Here is an 18,839-nt window from a genome sequence, read left to right on the forward strand (position 1 = left end):
TAAAAATTAAGTGACCATTAGTCACCTAAAGCAGGCCAATATTTCACAAAACAAACAGCATGTTTCATCTGTCACAAAAGTTCTTATACTAAAGAATCCGAAAATAGTAATAGCCTTATTATTCAACATCTCATAAATAGCCCAAGTTTGAGTAAGGCAAGGATACAAAGAAAACCAGATGATTCCTTCCCTATGGAATCATTCACCTTAATCAGTTTATGAAAAGCAAAGGGAACTTCTGCACTGTCTCAGTCAGTAAAATTAAGTCAGGTTGCAAAAGACAGTCACTGTAAGTTTATCAAGTAAATAAAGAAAATTGTTTTTATATGCAAACATTGTATGTTAACCTCTAACATGACTGTTATTGACATGAAATGAAACAACAAGTTACCATCACTGTTTATTTACTTCCACAACAGATTTCAGAGGTTCAAACCTCCACCATCATATGGATTTGACTGTATTAATATGGATGTATGTGTTGTGTTAAGACTTCGGTGTAACCTGTGGCACTGTTTAGTAGAGAAAAACATAACACTATAACAGAACATGGCTCTGTGGACGTCTGTGACTAAAGACTGAACGTAAATGTGAAAGAAAAATAATTTAAACAGAATACCTCCAGTGGTCACAGGTTCCTTTCTCTGTCATAATACATCACATATACACTGTCACACTTTGTAAACAAAGATTTAGTCTAGAAACTAATAAGTGCAATTAACATATAGCAAAAGTGGGAAACCTATTTCAAAGTACAAAGAACATACACCAAAACAAAAACACTATTTCTGTGCAAGTCTTACAGCATTGTGGAGACCTATGGTTGTGGAGATGAACAGTTATGTTAGTGAAATATTTACAGTGGTACACAAATTCTTTTCTGTCAAGTTTATATAGCTTATACTTTGTACATATTTATGAAATCAGGTGACAGATTAAAAACATTAAGTGTAATAACTACACTGCTGACTGATTTCATTGTATAATGAAATTAAATATGTCATTCAGTTAAAAAATGTATTGGTAAATTAACACAATTTTAACTTAGTAAATTAGGAACAAACCACAGAAGTTACATCAAGTACATCAGTAATAAATCAATGTTTACAAAAGTACGACAGACTACAAAATCAACAATGTAAATATTCTCCAGAGTTATGGGGTCCTTTAACAACATTGCACAAAAGATGTAATGTATGTTAAAAATCCTACCTCTGTTCAGAAAATATTCATCAAGATAAATGCTGCTGTCACAAGCAACATCACTCAGATTATCAACCAGATGCCACAGCTTACTCAAGAGTTCATCTGAAAAGCAATTTTATGGCAGTTACAATGTGTTTACAAAGTCAACATAGCTGGTACTCACAAACATTTTGAATGGGTTTCAATACATTTCTATAATCAGAGATCACATATTCAACATTGTAACCAGCAGATACTAGACTTTGGACCAGAGAGAAGAAAATCTGGTTCAGATGAAACAAATTAGTAATATAGGGTGAGGTTATTAGCAAATTGACACAAATCAGCATGACACTCTTTTACTTTCTCTGTTGATTATGTGGTACCAGATCTGTGATAGTGAACTGGAACTTCGTACTATGTTTCTGTAAATTTAAAAATAAATGGAAAACGAAAACAATCAGAGTTGAGGTTACTATTTGTAATACAATTATGCAAATCTGGAATATTCTGTTCTTGATAGGGTGTGGTCATCAGCTGAGATAATTGACTCGTGGGCAGATATGCCACAATCTCTGCTGTTCCATAACTGAAATCTGATCACAGTGCCATACAAATGGCAGTGGAACTCTAAGGGCAATGGAAAGCATACAGGGAATGTGGACCTGAACAAGTTTCAGCCAACTTAAGAAGCAAGGTGAAGTCCGCTGGGATGAGATTTAAATATCTGAAACCCAAGAAAACATTTTTTTCCAGTTTGGTGACAGGAAACAATCCTTAAATAAATAAGCTGCTCACGGTATAATCTGCCCACGGTATGTCACAGCTATTCTCTAATAACTAAAAAATTTTAAGAGGCAGCAATTAGCATAGAGAGATTTTTCTTCTGTCATTCTTCATTGTGCCTCTCCCTAATAGCAGCTACTAGACACTTTACCATTACACACACACACACACACACACACACACACACACACAGAGTCATCATACTGAAAGTACTGCACAGCAAAACAATGCTAACTACTGCTGTTTGTTCAGTTCCTTAGATTCACTGTTATTAATTTTAAGTGTGAACATTTTTGGTTAGGTTTTACTGTGACTGTTATTGATATTGAATGAAACGTGTTTACTGTTATGAATCAATATTTCCTTATTTTCTCACTGTGTTTCAGAGTTTTAAACCTCCATCATCATGTAGATTTATGTGGGTTAAAAAGATATGGAGGTGTTGTGTTATGACTTCAGAACAACCTCTGGCACTGTCTAGCACAGATTAGAAAAATGAAACATTACTTCAGTATATGGTTCAAGTTCTATTTAGGACTTAACAACTGAAAAGACAGGGTGTTCCAAAATGAATTACAGGTTTTAAGGCTTTGTGGCATTTATTACATCCAACTTATAATTATAAATAATACATCAAATGAAAGAGTTTTGATTACAAGTATTCAGCGTGAACAGTCTTCATCACACATCAAGTCGGAAGACGAGCTCCTCCCAACCCTTGATCAGTGTGTCTGGAGTAATTCTTTAACAATGCTGTCTCTGAATTCGGGTAGAGCTGCTGGCAGTGGAGGTACTTACACATGGTCCCTTACTGCGAACGGTAAGGACATTATTGTAAGCGTATCCTTAAAAGTCTCCACAGAGACATCACTGGAATTGCTAATTCATCTCTAGCCTTCCGAACTGATTTCCTAGGGTATGTGTGAAAGACTCTCACTCGTACAACTTGTTCTTCAGTAGTTCTTGGTCATTCTCTATTCTTCCCTTTGTGCACAGGCATACAAACGAAAGTGTATGAGTTGCTCTTTAGTTTGGTGTATTATTTATAACTGTAAGTTGAATGTAATAAATGCTGCAAAGCCTTAAAACCCATATATTCATTTCTGTATACGCTGTATAAATGTGAAAGTAAATATACAAATAAAGACACCTACAGTTACCAGAGTTATTTTTATATTTACTTTCACATGTACGCAATATTTTCTGTCAACGACTTCTACAAAACTATGAGCTATGTACTGAAATAATGTCCCTCCCCCCCCCCCCCCCACTACTACCCCAGCTGTAACACAACGCATCCATGCCATATTAACCCACGTAAGTCCACTAAATGATGACTGGTAACAGTAAAGTACTTGTTTCACTGTTATTGTGTCAACTACTTTGCAAACTAATTCCCGTCAGCTTATTCCACTATTCCTTTCAATCAATTACACATTACTGTGTTGAAAATTTGACCACCAAAGTGCTTCATCATTTTTAAAATCACACACTTCTAATTTTCAAACAACATCACTGTTTACAAACACTTCTGATCAGATAAATAATACTCCCAAATACCGTGTTATTCTTCGATAATGATGATATTTCTCCATGGTGCATATTTCTTTACTATAAATCATTTTTCTTACAGGCCATGTAATTAAATTTCAGCCTAACTACTACAAAGAAGCTAAAACTGGTAATACAAAATTTACAGTCGCACATCTATTGCTGCTGAGAGAGAAAATGAATCATAACCAGACACTGTTTTTAAATTCATACACAAAATTTTCCAACACAATAAATTCAGAAGCTTAATTCTTTTTCAAGTTGCAGGAAAAAGTGGTTAACAGTAAAAAAAGTTATTCAATTACTACTTAACAAAGCAAACTGTAGACCCACTTTTAGCAATAACTAATCTGATTATGTGAGTAAATGCAACCACATTCCAGTTCAAACTAATGCACACCATTGGGTTACGTTGCGGGGAGGAGCCCAAACTGCGAGGTCATCGGTCTCATCGGATTGGGAAGGACGTCAGCCGTTCCCTTTCAAAGGAATCATCCCAGCATATGCCTGAGGCAATTTAGGGAAATCACGGAAAACCTAAATCAGAATGGCCGGGCGTGGGATTGAACCGTCGTCCTCCCGAATGCGAGTCCAGTATGCTAACCACTGCGCCACCTCACTCAGTGATGCACACTGTCACCGTGCTTGCATTTTATGCAAAGTAATTGTGAAATCTTACTTTGGTGGGCACCTGTGACGGTTTAGTGTCAATGTCATTAAATTTATTGATGATGAGAAGAAGAAACAAGTGACAGTGCTAACCAGAAAAGGTGACAAAACATGCACGCAAAATGTTAACGTTGTATACGTCAATGCTGTACAAATTACAAGAGAAGAAACATGATGCTGGGCAGACTGGGATTCAAGTATCTACCGCGAAGAAGAAGAAGAAGAAGAAGAAGCAAAGTGCAAACAGTAAATATCTCACAGAATGTATGGACCAATGTGTTATTAGACAGCAGTTATTGCAATATTATGAACAATACAAACAAAACTGGACTTCTATGCTAGCAGGGAAACTCTGGAGGAAAATGTTCTGTTTATAACGTTTGGTTTTGAAAGGTGCCAGAATACATGAGTCATCATGTGCAAACAAAACGACATAGTTTCACAATAGGTACACTGCACTAGATTTTTATGAAAATATGGAGCATTAGAATTAAAGTTGTCAGTGGCTTGCTGAGAAGAATCTTGGAATAACAAATATTAAACTGTTAATCAACTTCGTAAAAGTGATAGTGTGAGAGGAATATCATTAAACAAGAGCGCAAAAGTCAGTACTGAGTTATAGTGCTATACAGGACACTGGTATATAGGTGTATAATGTGTGACAATGCTCCATTTGTAAGTCTACCAGAGTGCAGGAGCAAATAAGTGGAAGAAATCATTCTTTGTATCTCATTTCTTGTCTTGGCTTTTACAATGATTGGGCACTAATTTTAAATTGAAGAGGTCCTATATACTTTCACACTCCACAATAAAAGACAGCCAGGTGGAAAGAGAATTGTGCTTGCAAACAGATGTAAATTGGAAAAACAAGGAAAGAAAATCATTAGAAGAGAGAAGGAAGGCATTGGTGAGAGGGGAGGAGGTGTACTAAATGGAAATAATTGTAAATATTGTGTTTGCACATCCGTCATTCAATTGTATCTCTGGAAGATGGAAATTATGATCAGTTTCAATGTATTTACAAGTATGCCACTTCCTGAATCCTCAGAAATAATCGTGGAAAAGTTCAAAGATTGTTTCGTTGAACTCTTTAGGCATGTTCTCGTGTAAACCTGCTTTTTCTTTTAAGGAGAATATTAATGAAAGAACAATGGTGTCATAACAGGCAGTCCACTATTGCCTGTCATAAGGAACTTGTATATAGAACACTTTGAATCAAAAGCACTAGAGCCCACCAAGCTGAAACCAACACATTCCTGTCAGTATGGTCATGACAGGAACAAAAAAGCCTCATGGAACAAAAAAGCTTGAACAGTTCCTGGGATATTAGATCACCCTAATACAAAATTTGGGATGGAACTTTAAAAATTTAGTCTACTACTTTTTCTCAACATTTTAGTTAAGAGAAGAAAGGACAGATCAAACTGATATTTGCCTCAAGCCAAAGACTCTCATCCATGGAGTTCGAACATTTTCAGAAAAGAAAGCCTCAGCAAAGGGTTACAAAATCTACGAATAGTGTTCCATAGGAATGGGAACTCAGGCTATGAAACTGAGGGGGCACTGCAGTAAAAATGAACCCAGAGAGATTTAGGCTGAGACAGAGAAAAAGAAGTCAAGCATTGGTTATCTATCTAACGCAGGCCCAATCTCTCAAAAGATCAGTTGACCCCTACAGAAATATGGTATTCAGTGTATTTTGTTCATCAACAATGATAAGAAATATTATCTTTGTAACGTAAAACACAATTCCATGCGAATGTGGCATGCCTTACATGGGGCAGACTATTATATCAGTCAAGGAGAGGTCCAAGGATCATCAGTGACACACCTGACTAAAACAACCAAACTCACAGCACCTGAAGATGACAACTGGTCAGTCATCAAAATATTGTAAATGATTCAGCTGATCACCCAACTTCAACAACAGATATGAGATTGGTGCACTTAATGGTCACATGGTCAAGAATGCTTTGGCATAGAGTTTCATTTTTGTTTTGGGTGAAATATCTAAAATCACTCAAGAATTTTGTCTGCAGTTGAGGTCAGTAACTTACTTATGGTGAATGAATAAATGATTAACCTTTATGTGGACCGAATAACTCATTTTATTGCTACATTAATGAGTCATTTATTGCCTTTTCCAAAGATGTTAAAAATTCATTTAATAAAAAATAGGCTCTAGTATGTAATGACATGAATGGCTCAAATGGTGAAAACCAATATAGTCAAGTTACTGTAGTGATATGCTGTTAGATACATACTGCCATCATCCAATAAAGCTGCACTTTACAAGAGCAATGTAAACTTAGCTAATGAACATAACATCAGATGATGAAATAAGCACATTGAGATTCACTGCAAACAGACACAGAGTGTTAAAAAACTATAAAGGCAAAACCTGTGGTGTAACAAAGGTACAAACTAAGTCAAACAAATGGAACATGGGTCTGCAATATATACCTGTGTAAGAGTGGTCTCGAGACCAGAAGTTAATGCCACTCACTGTACCTCTCAATAATAAGATTTATTAGATGTCATGTCTACAGTGTACCCATCTACCAGATGAGACACTATCATTTTGTATTTCCATTAAGTTATTAATTGGATATTAACAGTTAATTTTATCTATATTACATAGTAAAGAACTTTACTAGAGTCTGTTCCAATTCGCATAACATAAGTTTAGCTTCTCTATTTGTAGTAGTCATAAAAAATGAAAAGTTCATAAGAATGAAAACTGCACGGTAAGGTGCAACATGGGAGGGCTTGGTTGTCTAACAGGTACAGCAAAAGACTCTGGCCCCAGGGACCCAGGGTTGAACCCCAAACACGGACAGGGAATTTTCCTCATTCCACTCCCTCCAGGACGGCCCCAGGTATACTCAGCCTGCTATCAAATGAGTACTGAGAACCTTTCCTGGGGGTAAAAAGCGGTTGTGGTGACAAGAACACCACCCTTCCCTTCCCAGTGCCACAGCGTAGAAAGACTGCACTCTACTTGCAATCAGGCCAATAGCCTGATCATGGGCTTGTACCACAGAAGAAGCAGTGCAACACGGAATAAACCTTGTCTGGAAAAATTTGTTTGCATTTCTATTTCATTGAAAAGGACAAGTATTAGAGTGTTTAGTGTTTTATCTAAGGAATTAATGTAGATTTCAATTCAGTTACATTTATATTTGTTTATTCAGTGTTTCAAGAGAGGTAAGTCTTAATTTGTTTAAGAATGTCCCTGAGTATTAACACATCTTTAACAGGCCACCAACATGTAGAAAATCATTTACCTGTGTAATTATTTTAAATGGTATGACCACGTTTGACATATGTGCACGCTGAAATTACTAAAATTCTCCACGCTATTATGCCATAGTCTTCTAGGTTCTGTTAAATAACCTAAGGTTTTGGTAACATTTTAAGAGACAGGTTCAATGTCTGGAGCATACCATCACTTGCCACTGATTGACATTAAACTGCTCTGTTGTGTTGTGTTGAGTTACCAAAAAGATCCCAAAAAGCCAGAGCATAATATCCCAGAGAAATTTAGTAATTTTAACCTTTCTGGACATTCAAGTTTGCATTTTAAAATATGTGTGCACTGTTAAAAGTTTAGTTAATAGTTTGGGATTGATCTGCAAAGATTGTGAATTGTGGCTTCACCGAGGAAACTGCAGTGGGGAAGTAGAAGTGTTTCCCAGTCTGTCTCTCCCATGAATATGTAGGTAATGACTAATTACAGGAAAATTTCCAAACTGTAAGTTAAGATCTGTGCCCCTTCAGTCAGACTGAGGGCATACATATTGAATAAGAGCAGTTGATGCAGCAAAAATGAAAGTGGGCAGGGGAAAGGTAAAAGGAAAAGGATGAAACTGGAGCAGTTACCCCTGAGCTCAAGAAGAGACACAGCTTGTTATCTGTTGGAGGGTAGAAGCCTCAATCTGCCTTAGAAGAAAGTAGGACACACCAGATTAATGAAAATTTAGGAATCAGGTTGGAAACTGAGTGGAGCAGAAAAACGAAAGGCACTGTCGCCAGGTGGCCATCATGTGGATCAACAGCTTCAGGAAAACAACAATTAAGGTGCTAAGTCACAAATAATGTAAAACCTATGGCTATCTATAATCAGCGAATAGAGGATACTGAGGCACCAACTGGGGATTGTGTAAAGTGGGTCACGTACTGATATTTGCAGGATCATGCATTAGCCTGGCCAAGAATATAGTATTGGGAGTGAGCCGAATAACTTAAGCACAGCAACCTCTCACATAAATGTCAGCTATGACAATGTTTTGTAGCAGCAGTATTGGGTGAATAAAGCCATCAGGTGAATTAGTCAAAAACTGACCAGGTCGCTACTGACTTTGCACGGAGCTCACATTGGCGCTGTGTCTGGTACTGTCTTGGGAGGTGGGGACACACAAGACATGGCCTACACTTTAACAGAATGGCAAAAGATAGACTAACTGAACTCATAAGTAAAAGTGGGGACACTGTCAGAAATTGTAAAATTCCTGTGATTATAGGAATGACACATAAAACTTTTTTTAGGCTAAGTACCTCTTTCAGAGAGACTGCTTTAATGCAAGTATGTATAAATAAAGTGTAACATAGAAAATAAATTGTTTGAATAAGCTTACTGTTATGTCTCAGAATTTTAGATGACTAAAACACAAAGTTAATGAATTTACTGCCCCTTTATATGATCTGTACTGTCATAAGGAGCATCACACAAATACAATCCAGATGTTACACATCGATGACTATAAATTAGTAACCTATTTCTAGTTGGAAAACATAGAGAAAGGAAGGGTTGTTACATGGTAAAAATAACATTGTATGGTAAAAATAAAATCATATGAAATAGTTAGAAAAGCAGAGCAGTAGAACTGATTTCGAATTACACAGGACACTGTGCTGCATTAAGAAAATTATTTAAAAAATAAACTTCTGTACAATGTCTGGTATTATTAATGGAAGTAATGACATCAAATTTGCACAGGAAATAATTAAAAGATAAACTGGAAAATCCTTTAAAGTATATGTGGACTTTGTTAACAAAGAAAGAAGAATAATAATAAATTACAGCAGTCTGGTGGCCAATATATTTAATATCACTTTCTGGAAGTAGCTCAGAAGATTGGAGTGGGCAATTCAAAAGAAGCAATGCCAAAAGAAATTAACAATGTAGATATCTCTCTTACACATACAAATTCTCAAGCAGTTGATAATATCTCGACTAAATGATCTAAAATCATGTTCTTTGCATATAAGCAATGCATGAGGGTCACACCAAAAGAAAGGCACTTTTTTTTCTTCAAAAATCTAACTTTTGCTCTACATCTTTGCTATTCATGGAGGTTACAGAAATATTCTTTCCACTTTTATTCTAATTCAATTCAACTTTTTTCCACAAGTCGCAATGTGATAGCACTCTTTCAAAAGATCTTGCTCGTCTGAAGCAACATGCTGTTATAGAGTTCCTGTGTTGTTAACAAGATACTGAAAAAGTTGCATTGGGGTGATGCTGCTGATCAAAGTACAGTTAATCAATGGGCAAGCAGATTGTCTGGTGAAAGTGAATACAGTCATACTCGGAACCTCCTGTATTGTGGCAAACCAAGCACTGCACAGCACCTTGAAAATGTACAAATACCCAAAATCTGATTTCGGCTGACAAATATACAACTGTGGGCCTAGAAGTGATTGTGTGCAGAATACTGAGGCAGCTGAAGTTGAAAAAAGTTTGCATTTGGTGGGTTCCAAAAGAAAGACAGATGACAGTGTGCTGTGAATTTTTGGAACAGCACAAGAATTCTGGAGATTTCCTAGCAAGAATTGACATGGGAGGTTTGAAGACAATGACTCACTTGCTCCCAACCAGTGCTGGGTCTGACTTCTACCATGCAGGTATACAGGTCTTAGTTCCACAGTAGCATAAGGTAGTTGAAAGGGATGGAGGTTATGTGGAAAGAATGATATTTTGTCTCTCAAGAACGGTTCAACTTACTGTAAAAATATCAAAGGCATGGAAAATAAATTGGATATTAAAAAAAACATTGTGCATTTCTTTTGGAGTCACATTTGTATTTTCCCTTACAAAATTGGTAATAAGACAGATATTAAGACGTAGTCTCACTGTTTACCCCCACCCCCACCCCTCCTTCCTCTAAGTGGACAAGAACTGTAACACATCTACCCCTAAGTAAAATACTTAGTCAATCTCAATTTGAATTTCAAACAGGTCTATCAACAAAAATGTCATTTTTCAATTCATGAATCAGATTATGCAAAATTTAAACAACAAAGTACTAAAAACTGGTATTTTCTGAGAGTTCATTTGATTGTGCAATTCACAGTATTCTCTTAGAGAAGCTAAAATATTATTGTATCAGAGGTCTTGATTGAAAACTGGTTTCCATCCTATCTAACTAAATGGATACAAAGTTTTATACAAACAAACCTAGAGAGTGTACACAATGGAACATCACCTTCAGACGAGGGAACAATGACTAGGTGTACCACACTGACTGACATTAGGTCCACTTATGTTCTTGATATACATACACCCACTTTTGTTCTTGATACACATACACAATCTGCCATGACATAACCAAAAAATGGAAATAATTCCCTTCGATGACAATGCTAGTATTATAACTAGGGACCAGAAAAATTCACATTCTGCGATAAATGCAAAGCAGATGTGAATCCTGCCTCAAAATGTGAAATTACTTAACAGACGCTATTTCATAGCAAATTGCATCCAGATGTACTATTTTGTCAGGTGTAGTTTGAAATAGCTTTATTTTCTGTGTATAAATATCGAATATGTAACCAATTTTCAGTTACTGGTATTGCACATCACCTGCAAAGTCCAATTTGGAAATATAATGCATGTAAGAACATGTTTATAAAATAAAGTGTTCGCACGCAATTTGCTCAATGATAGGGTGCCCTGGGCAGATGAGTGATCTACTTACGATACATGTCACGTAATGCAACTTAGTATCAGCCATGAGACCTATCATTTTATAGCAAAGAAACGCGTTTGTTTGTTAGGTAAAGCTCAAAATATGGTATAGTGCAGACACTTTTAATGTGACAAATTAGTTAATGAATGTTTACAACTGTGGTTGCAACAAATACCACTACAGGTCGGGCCTGAACAACATCATTAACAATCAACTGCATGGTAGCCATCCCCAAATACTTTGATTTGTGCATTACTCGTCGTTATCTTTTCTTATTTTGAAATAAGTGAAGTGACTAATCCTTGTCCATCACAGATTTCAATTACGATCTTATAAAGTCAGAAGAGATCAGTGATCTCTCTGACAACATGTCAGTTCTACTGTAAAGGCTGGTGCATTGTGAAAGGGAGGTGAAGCGCTTTTCCCCTACACTGCTCCTCTCCCCTCTAGTCGTCAAAATTCTAGTTTTTTTACCTTCAAGGCCATCTCCCACAACAGCGTATAGGGACCATACTGTTAATGTTTTTTGAATGTGCCGATATTCTTCCCCTAATGTTAAAAAAGAGTTACCATATGTTTGGTCCTGCTTCTACACTAACTGGCTCATCAGTTCTACCCATAGCATTGTCGATCAAGCATGGGTAGTGCAGTTACGAATGCTCACAAAATACTGAAATTAATAGTCTGAAGTATTTGTTATCATCAAATTGGACAGTAAAATGCATGTAACGTACAGAAACACCTTAAATCGGCAACACATTCAATTCACCAGCAGGAAAATGCTGCTGATTTTTGGCAGAACAATCATTTTTGAAAGCTTAAATACAGCCAAATGAAGAAAACAAAGGCCATTTCAGAAGAAAAATGTGCTGAAGTTTTTGCAAAAGCAAACATTCCAGTCACAAAGTTCCCAATCAGCACTTTTTTTTAACAGTCAGTTTCAAAGAACTAAGATTTTGTTTGTCTTCACTCATGCAGTGTGATAACGTGTTAAATATGTGCATCTGATCAATAACAAAAATTTTGACAAAAATAGAGGCGAATTTTGCAAAAAATATATGCAAATTTTGGCAAAAATATATGTGAATTTTGCCAAAAATAAATGCTATGTTTTCCAAATCAAACCTAATGGACAAAATACAATACTTGAAAAAGTTCTTGAAAATTAATAATTGGTTCTCTGCAAATAAGACTGTCACTGAATGTAGATAGAACTTAATACAGGCAGTCCTGCACTACACAAAATCCGAGCATGGCATCAGTAATGAATCTATGAAGGTAAATCAATAAAGGAAATATAATACCCTAAATTCTTAAAACTTTATACTGATAAGAACTTTAACTGGATGTCACATGTTACTGATTTTCTCGCATATCTAAAACATGGAATTGTAATACGTGGTGTCCCCGTGATGTCCACTCCAATTTGGCGTATTGAACACAACCCCACAACTCATTAACTCTCTTATGAAATTTGTTGTCGAGAATCAATCACAAAGCAAAAGCAATGATGACATTCATAAATATAACATTAGGAGGTAAAATAATTTACACTACCATTCATGTGATCTTTGTGCAGCACAGAAAGGAGTGACGTAGTCAGTGATAAAAATCTTTGACCACTTAACCAGTGGGAGGGGGGGGGGGGGGGGGGGGGGGGGGAGAGAGAGAGAGAGAGAGAGAGAGAGAGAGAGAGAGAGAGAGAGAGAGAGATTGCAAAATTGACTTATTCCACATCATAGTGAGAGTGTGCAATTATGATCCATGGAACATGAAAATGACTACACTAAGCTAAATCAAACATAATTACATATTACATTAGGAATTAAAAGATACCACTGCAATCACTGAAAACATACATCTCTGTTTCAGAGACTGGCTTAGTTATTGTAAATAAAATATGTGTTTACAAACAAACCCGTCTCTGTACTTGGAGACGTGAATACTACTGTAACATTTCATTAAAATATATATCTTCAACATTATTACTGTGAGGAACAGTCTGATGTCACTCACTACAGGTCTTACAATCCTTCAACTTCCCTTTGAAGAACACCTAAGCTTCCCAGGCCAGTGTTTCATTCATCTCAGCAGTTGTGCATTGTCATGGCACAGGTTTTGATAGAGTAGTTTTCCTACACACTGTACTTCTAAGGTGTAGTCATTTAATCTGAATCATACCAGAGGAGAATGGTCCTATGATTACACCTGCTCAAATTCCTGTTGGTGACAGACGGTTTTCCTTGTTTATTCAATCATTTGTCCAATCTCTTTGCCTTTCTGCCCTAAATAGGACACTTATTGGCCAGTGTAAAAACTGGCTGGGGTAAAAAGAAATGCAGTAGTACATGTAAAAATGTGGGCTTTGAGAAATAATTGTTCAGTTAACGACATGTTGCATATGTATAGAGAAATTTGCAGGTTAATGATGTGAGTGATGTGCCATCAATAGTGATAAACAAATCAGCAGCAGCACAAGCAGTGCAACATGCCAGATAGTACTATGAAAGGCATAGCGGTTGGATGTTAATATGAATGGCTTATCAAGACAAAGCAGAAATTGGTGAGTGTTTAGTATTGATACAATATTACTGAGGATATCAGTTGACCTGTACATATGAAAATGTACAGTATTTTAGATGATATATCTAAAAGAAATTACACCAGTCTACCCACTAGCATTAAAGCATGAATGAGACATTTAATCACTTTAGAGGTAGTGTCAGTACTTGTGAACTCGTTTCCCCGTCAACCAATCATTACAATATTTAATCTTGTTCTAGAAACCAAAGGAATGTCCTGTTTAGAAGGAAAATCTGGATGAAAAAGTTCCTTGACTGCTGACAGCTAGTAGTTTTGCACACCTAGATGTTAATCCTGCAGAGTTGAAGAGCCACAATGTTCAAGATCATACTAAGTATTGATGATGTAATGCAGAAATATTTAAATGCAGATGTGAAGGTTTCACTTTCAAAAAAGAAACAGTTGTATTGGGGAACTGAATTAAACCTATGCGATAATACGATGAAATGGAAGACTAACGAAGTAAGATCTACATATATATCAGCTTGAAAACATAGTGAAAAGGAAATAAAAGCTAATGAAATTAAATAATTACTATTCACAACAGTAGCACAAAGAACTAAAAGAATGAAACAATAAAGTAGACCTAAAAAAAGCAGAAAAACTGAGTGGATACAGAAAAAAAAGTACGAGTAATACTGAAAGATGTGTAGGTTGAACTATTAACTCAGTCATACAACAGTTTCTCTCTCCCCTTATAGTTTCTATTCTTCTTCATTTCTTCCACTTAGCTGGTCTGCTTCTTTCTTCTTATTCTTCTCATCACTAATTTTTAATATTAATTCCAGCCCCAAATTTTATATCACTTTTAATGGTAACACTCTGCTCTTATTGTACGTAGGTACAGCCAAACAACCAGCTGGTTCCCTCTTCCTGAATAATATTGGTAGTTTCCCTGCAATTGAACAACACAGTTCCCAACTATTGACCTCTGTATGATTCATCTTCTCTTCTACTTTTTCTTATGTCATTTAAGAGAATAGTATCAAACACCTCTGTTAAAGTCTGAGATTCAGTATTTACATATTGAAATTGTTGTATGGCACTTTTCTTTGTTTTTTACATTTATCTTATTAGAATTTCACTGTCAGGTATTTATATCCGATTCTTTCATTTTTTGCTTTCTCATTAATTACAAAAAAACATACCATTTTTACAGTTGCTAAGAATTTCTGGAATATTATGAAACCAAATTTCAGTGTTGGATAAATATATTTCCCACCAATTACTGGATACATTCTGACAGTCTTCTTGTGACAAAGATGAGTCACTGCTTTCTGAATCAGTAGTTTCAGTAGGTGGCTGCGTTACTTGTCCATCTCCTTTGCAAACATCTTTTCCCTATGTGAAACAAGAGCCATTAGTTCTCTAACAATGTATCTTTTTTGTTTTACACATTTGTCAAAATCCAAGAGCTTTTACTATAGCTGTGGCAGAAATCTTATAATATTGTGCTTAGCAAGTCAATAAACGAGTTACAAATGACTGTAGAATCAGATATGCAGTGAATACTCAGATATCAATTAATTATACTGCTTGACAATTGCTAAAGAACAGAGACACTGTTGAACAGAAAGAATTGCAGACAATGATGGACAGAATGAAACACAGTACATACGTAACAGAGATGGAGTGGTAGATTTATAATAAAAAATGGTACAGATTTAACCACATGAGAAAGCAGGATAACAAACATAAATAACATTCATGTTTGACTCAGATCAGACTCTCAACATAAAGGTCGATATTGGACACACTATAAGGAATACGCCTTCCTCTGGCACTAATGCAAATTTTGCACCTGTAATTCACGCTGGTTACCAAACTATCGGAGAATTCCTGGGGCACATTGTCCCGCCTCTCTCTCAAGGCAGTTTCCAGTTCTTGCTTGGTTCGGGGAGGTGTTCACTGAGAAACAAGTCTGCTAAGAGCATCCCAGATATGCTCTATAGGGTTTAGATCTGTGGAGTACCCAGGGCACTCCATACATTCAATATCTTCATTTTCCAGTGTGTCTGACACCTCAGCAGTACTGCATAGGTGGGCACTGTCACCCATAAATGGAAACTCAGGACATACTACACCCCTAAAAAGACAGACATGATTCAGAATAATCTCCCTGCAACACCGCCATGTTGTAACAGGTCCACACAAAGATACAACGTGGTGTTCGGCCATTGTGAATAATGCCTGCCCACACCATAACACCACGGCCATCATACTGATGACATTCATGAATATTTTGTGGCATGTAACATGCTTCCCTCTCTCTCTCCACACTAACTGGTGACTTGAAACATTTGAGACAGTGAAGTGGGATTTGTTGAAGAAAATCACTCAGGACCAGTGAAATGTTTGTTTCTTTTCATCGCTTGAGCTATGTATTGATCCTCTCAAGGTGTGATGGTCCATCTACAACCATTGGCAGGCCTCTGCATAGCATTTCCACCTTCAGCAGCACTTTTTAATCATGAGATGACACTTTTGTACAGAACCATTACTGTGGCTACAGTGGTGACACTATGACCAGTTTCAAGCCCTCCAACTGCTCATACAAGATTGTAAGCACTCAAATGATGTCTTACAGACCTGTTGCCATATCACACAGAATGTCGCACTAATCTGTTCGCAACAACCTTCATCATGTATTGTACTACATGAACTGTCTATTCCATAGAGAGCATTTGTGCATAGGCTTTGCTGCAATTAACATGATCCAACTTCTACATTTCCCTTTATTATCATTCGTAGGGTGTTTTGTAGCAACTGTTGGTTGTTGCATAGTAATTGACAGTTGTTACTTAGCAATTGCCAAGCAATGTATATTTACCCATATAACATCAATCTACACCGCAACCCTTAGCCTTCTCACACATGAGTACCTCAACTCTTGCAAAAAAATAAATCCTTGAGATTCACCGAAAAACGCATACATCCTCTCAGCAGTATCTGAACAATCCTTGATAAACTGCTGTTTAAACTTCAATCCGTAAATAAGATACATTCAATGGCTGGCACTGGAAGACCTCACACACATGAAAAATAAATGACTTCTGTTTTTCTTCCATTATAGACAGAAACCTGTGCTATTTGTCTTATTTAAATTCTTTCAGCATGGTAGCCTTTTTAACACTGTTCTGACACACTTCCACTATCTATGGCTAAGCAAGAGTTTCTATTAAGGATAAGTCTGCACGATGATTACAACTTTCAAGTCACTCGAGCTTCCTTTACGATTTCACACAGCAGTTTGTAAACTATTTCATGACTTTTGGTCACGTAGCGAGGCCATATAAAATAATCATCATCTTTTATTATAGTGATGAAAAATACAATAAATATAATAAATTTTTTGGTGTTGATATTCTTCTGTCTTTCCTTGCTTGCTGATAAAAACTTGTGAGATATTCTACCTTCTACAAGACACTGTTGGTTTGTTTTACTCTTTCCAAACATGTTTCAGCACTTTATGTGCTATAATCAGTCAGACATTTTTATTTTCCAGTATTAAAATTAATATAATACAGTTAGACTTGAATTTTGACCGAAAGTTATTTATATACATACACTATGTGATCAAAAGTATCCGGACACCTGGCTGAAAATGACTTACAAGTTCATGGCATCCTCCATCAGTAATGCTGGAATTCAATATGGTGTTGGCCCACCCTTAGCCTTGATGACAGCTTCCACTCTCGCAGGTATACATTCAATCAAGTGCTGGAAGGTTTCTTGGGGAATGGCAGCCCATTCTTCACGGAGTACTGCACTGAGGAGAGGTATCGATGTCAGTCGGTGAGGTCTGGCAGGAAGTAGGCGTTCCAAAACATCCCAAAGGTGTTCTATAAGATTCAGGTCAGGACTCTGTGCAGGCCAGTCCATTACAGGGATGTTATTGTCATGTGACCATTCTGTCACAGGCTGTACATCATGAACAGGTGCTTAATCGTGTTGAAAGATGCAACTGCCATCCCCGAATTGCTCTTCAACAGTGGGAAGCAAGAAGGTGCTTAAAACATCAATATAGGCGTGTGCTGTGATAGTGCCATGCGAAACAACAAGGGGTGTAAGCTCCCTCCATGAAAAACACGACCACACCATAATGCCACCACCTCCAAATTTTACTGTTGGCACTACACACGCTGGGAGATGATGTTCACCAGGCATTCGCCATACCCACACCCTGCCATCAGATTGCCACATTGTGCACCATGATTCATCACTCCACACAACATTTTTCCACTGTTCAATTGTCCAATGTTTATGCTACTTACTCCAAGCAAAGCTTCATTTGGCATTTACTGGCGCAATGTGTGGCTTATAAGCAGCCGCTCGACCATGAAATCCAAGTTTTCTCACCTCTTGTCTAACGGTCATGGTACTTGCAGTGGATCCTGATGCAGTTTGGAATTCCTGTGTGATGGTCTAGATAGATGTCTGCCTATTATGCATTATGACCCTCTTCACCTATTGGCGGTCTTTGTCAGTCAACACACGAGGTTGGCCTGTACATTTCTGTGCTGTATGTGGCCCTTCATGTTTCCACTTCACTATCACATCGGAAACAGAGCACCTAGGGATGTTTAGGAGTGTGGAAATCTCTTGTACAGACATATGACACAAGCGACACCCAGTCACCAGACCACGTTCAAAGTCCGTGAGTTCTGCGGAGCATCCGTGAGTTCCGCAGAGCACCCCATTCTGCTCTCTCACGATGTCTAATGACTACTGAGGTCATTGGTATGGAGTACCTGGCAGTAACTGGCAGCACAATGCACCTAATATGAAAAACATATGTTTTGGGGGGTTCTGTATACTTTTGATCACATAGTGTATGAAGGAGCAATAGCTAGGCATCAATTTTGTATTCGTTTATATGTGTAGTTAATTGCACAACGTCGCTTAACTGATATATCAGGGTGTATATGTGGACAAGGAAAAAAAATTCCCGGATTTTTCCCAGATCTCCCGGTTAACAATACATTTTCTCCCAGATGAAAATACACTTTTTCCGTGTTAAGTGACAGTATACTTTCTGTCAAAACTGTAAAACTTATCAATCCTTTGAATGGATGTAGTTTTATACAGCGGCGT

The 18,839-nt window shown here is 37.0% G+C and overlaps 1 protein-coding gene across 1 annotated transcript in view; it reads right to left on the bottom strand.

Moving 5' to 3' along the window:
• The window catches only part of LOC126175805 (uncharacterized), a 94,798-nt gene that overhangs the window by 31,140 nt on the left and 44,819 nt on the right, over nt 1–18,839 (bottom strand). Inside the window, exons 5-6 of the mRNA XM_049922791.1 lie at nt 14,894–15,086; nt 1,213–1,308 (exon numbers count right to left, since the gene is read on the bottom strand). Of these exons, the coding sequence (XP_049778748.1) occupies nt 1,213–1,308; nt 14,894–15,086 (289 nt within the window). The remainder of the gene's footprint in view (nt 1–1,212; nt 1,309–14,893; nt 15,087–18,839) is intronic.

The sequence above is a fragment of the Schistocerca cancellata genome, chromosome 3 (assembly GCF_023864275.1).
Source record: "Schistocerca cancellata isolate TAMUIC-IGC-003103 chromosome 3, iqSchCanc2.1, whole genome shotgun sequence".
Taxonomy (NCBI): Eukaryota; Metazoa; Arthropoda; class Insecta; order Orthoptera; family Acrididae; genus Schistocerca; species Schistocerca cancellata.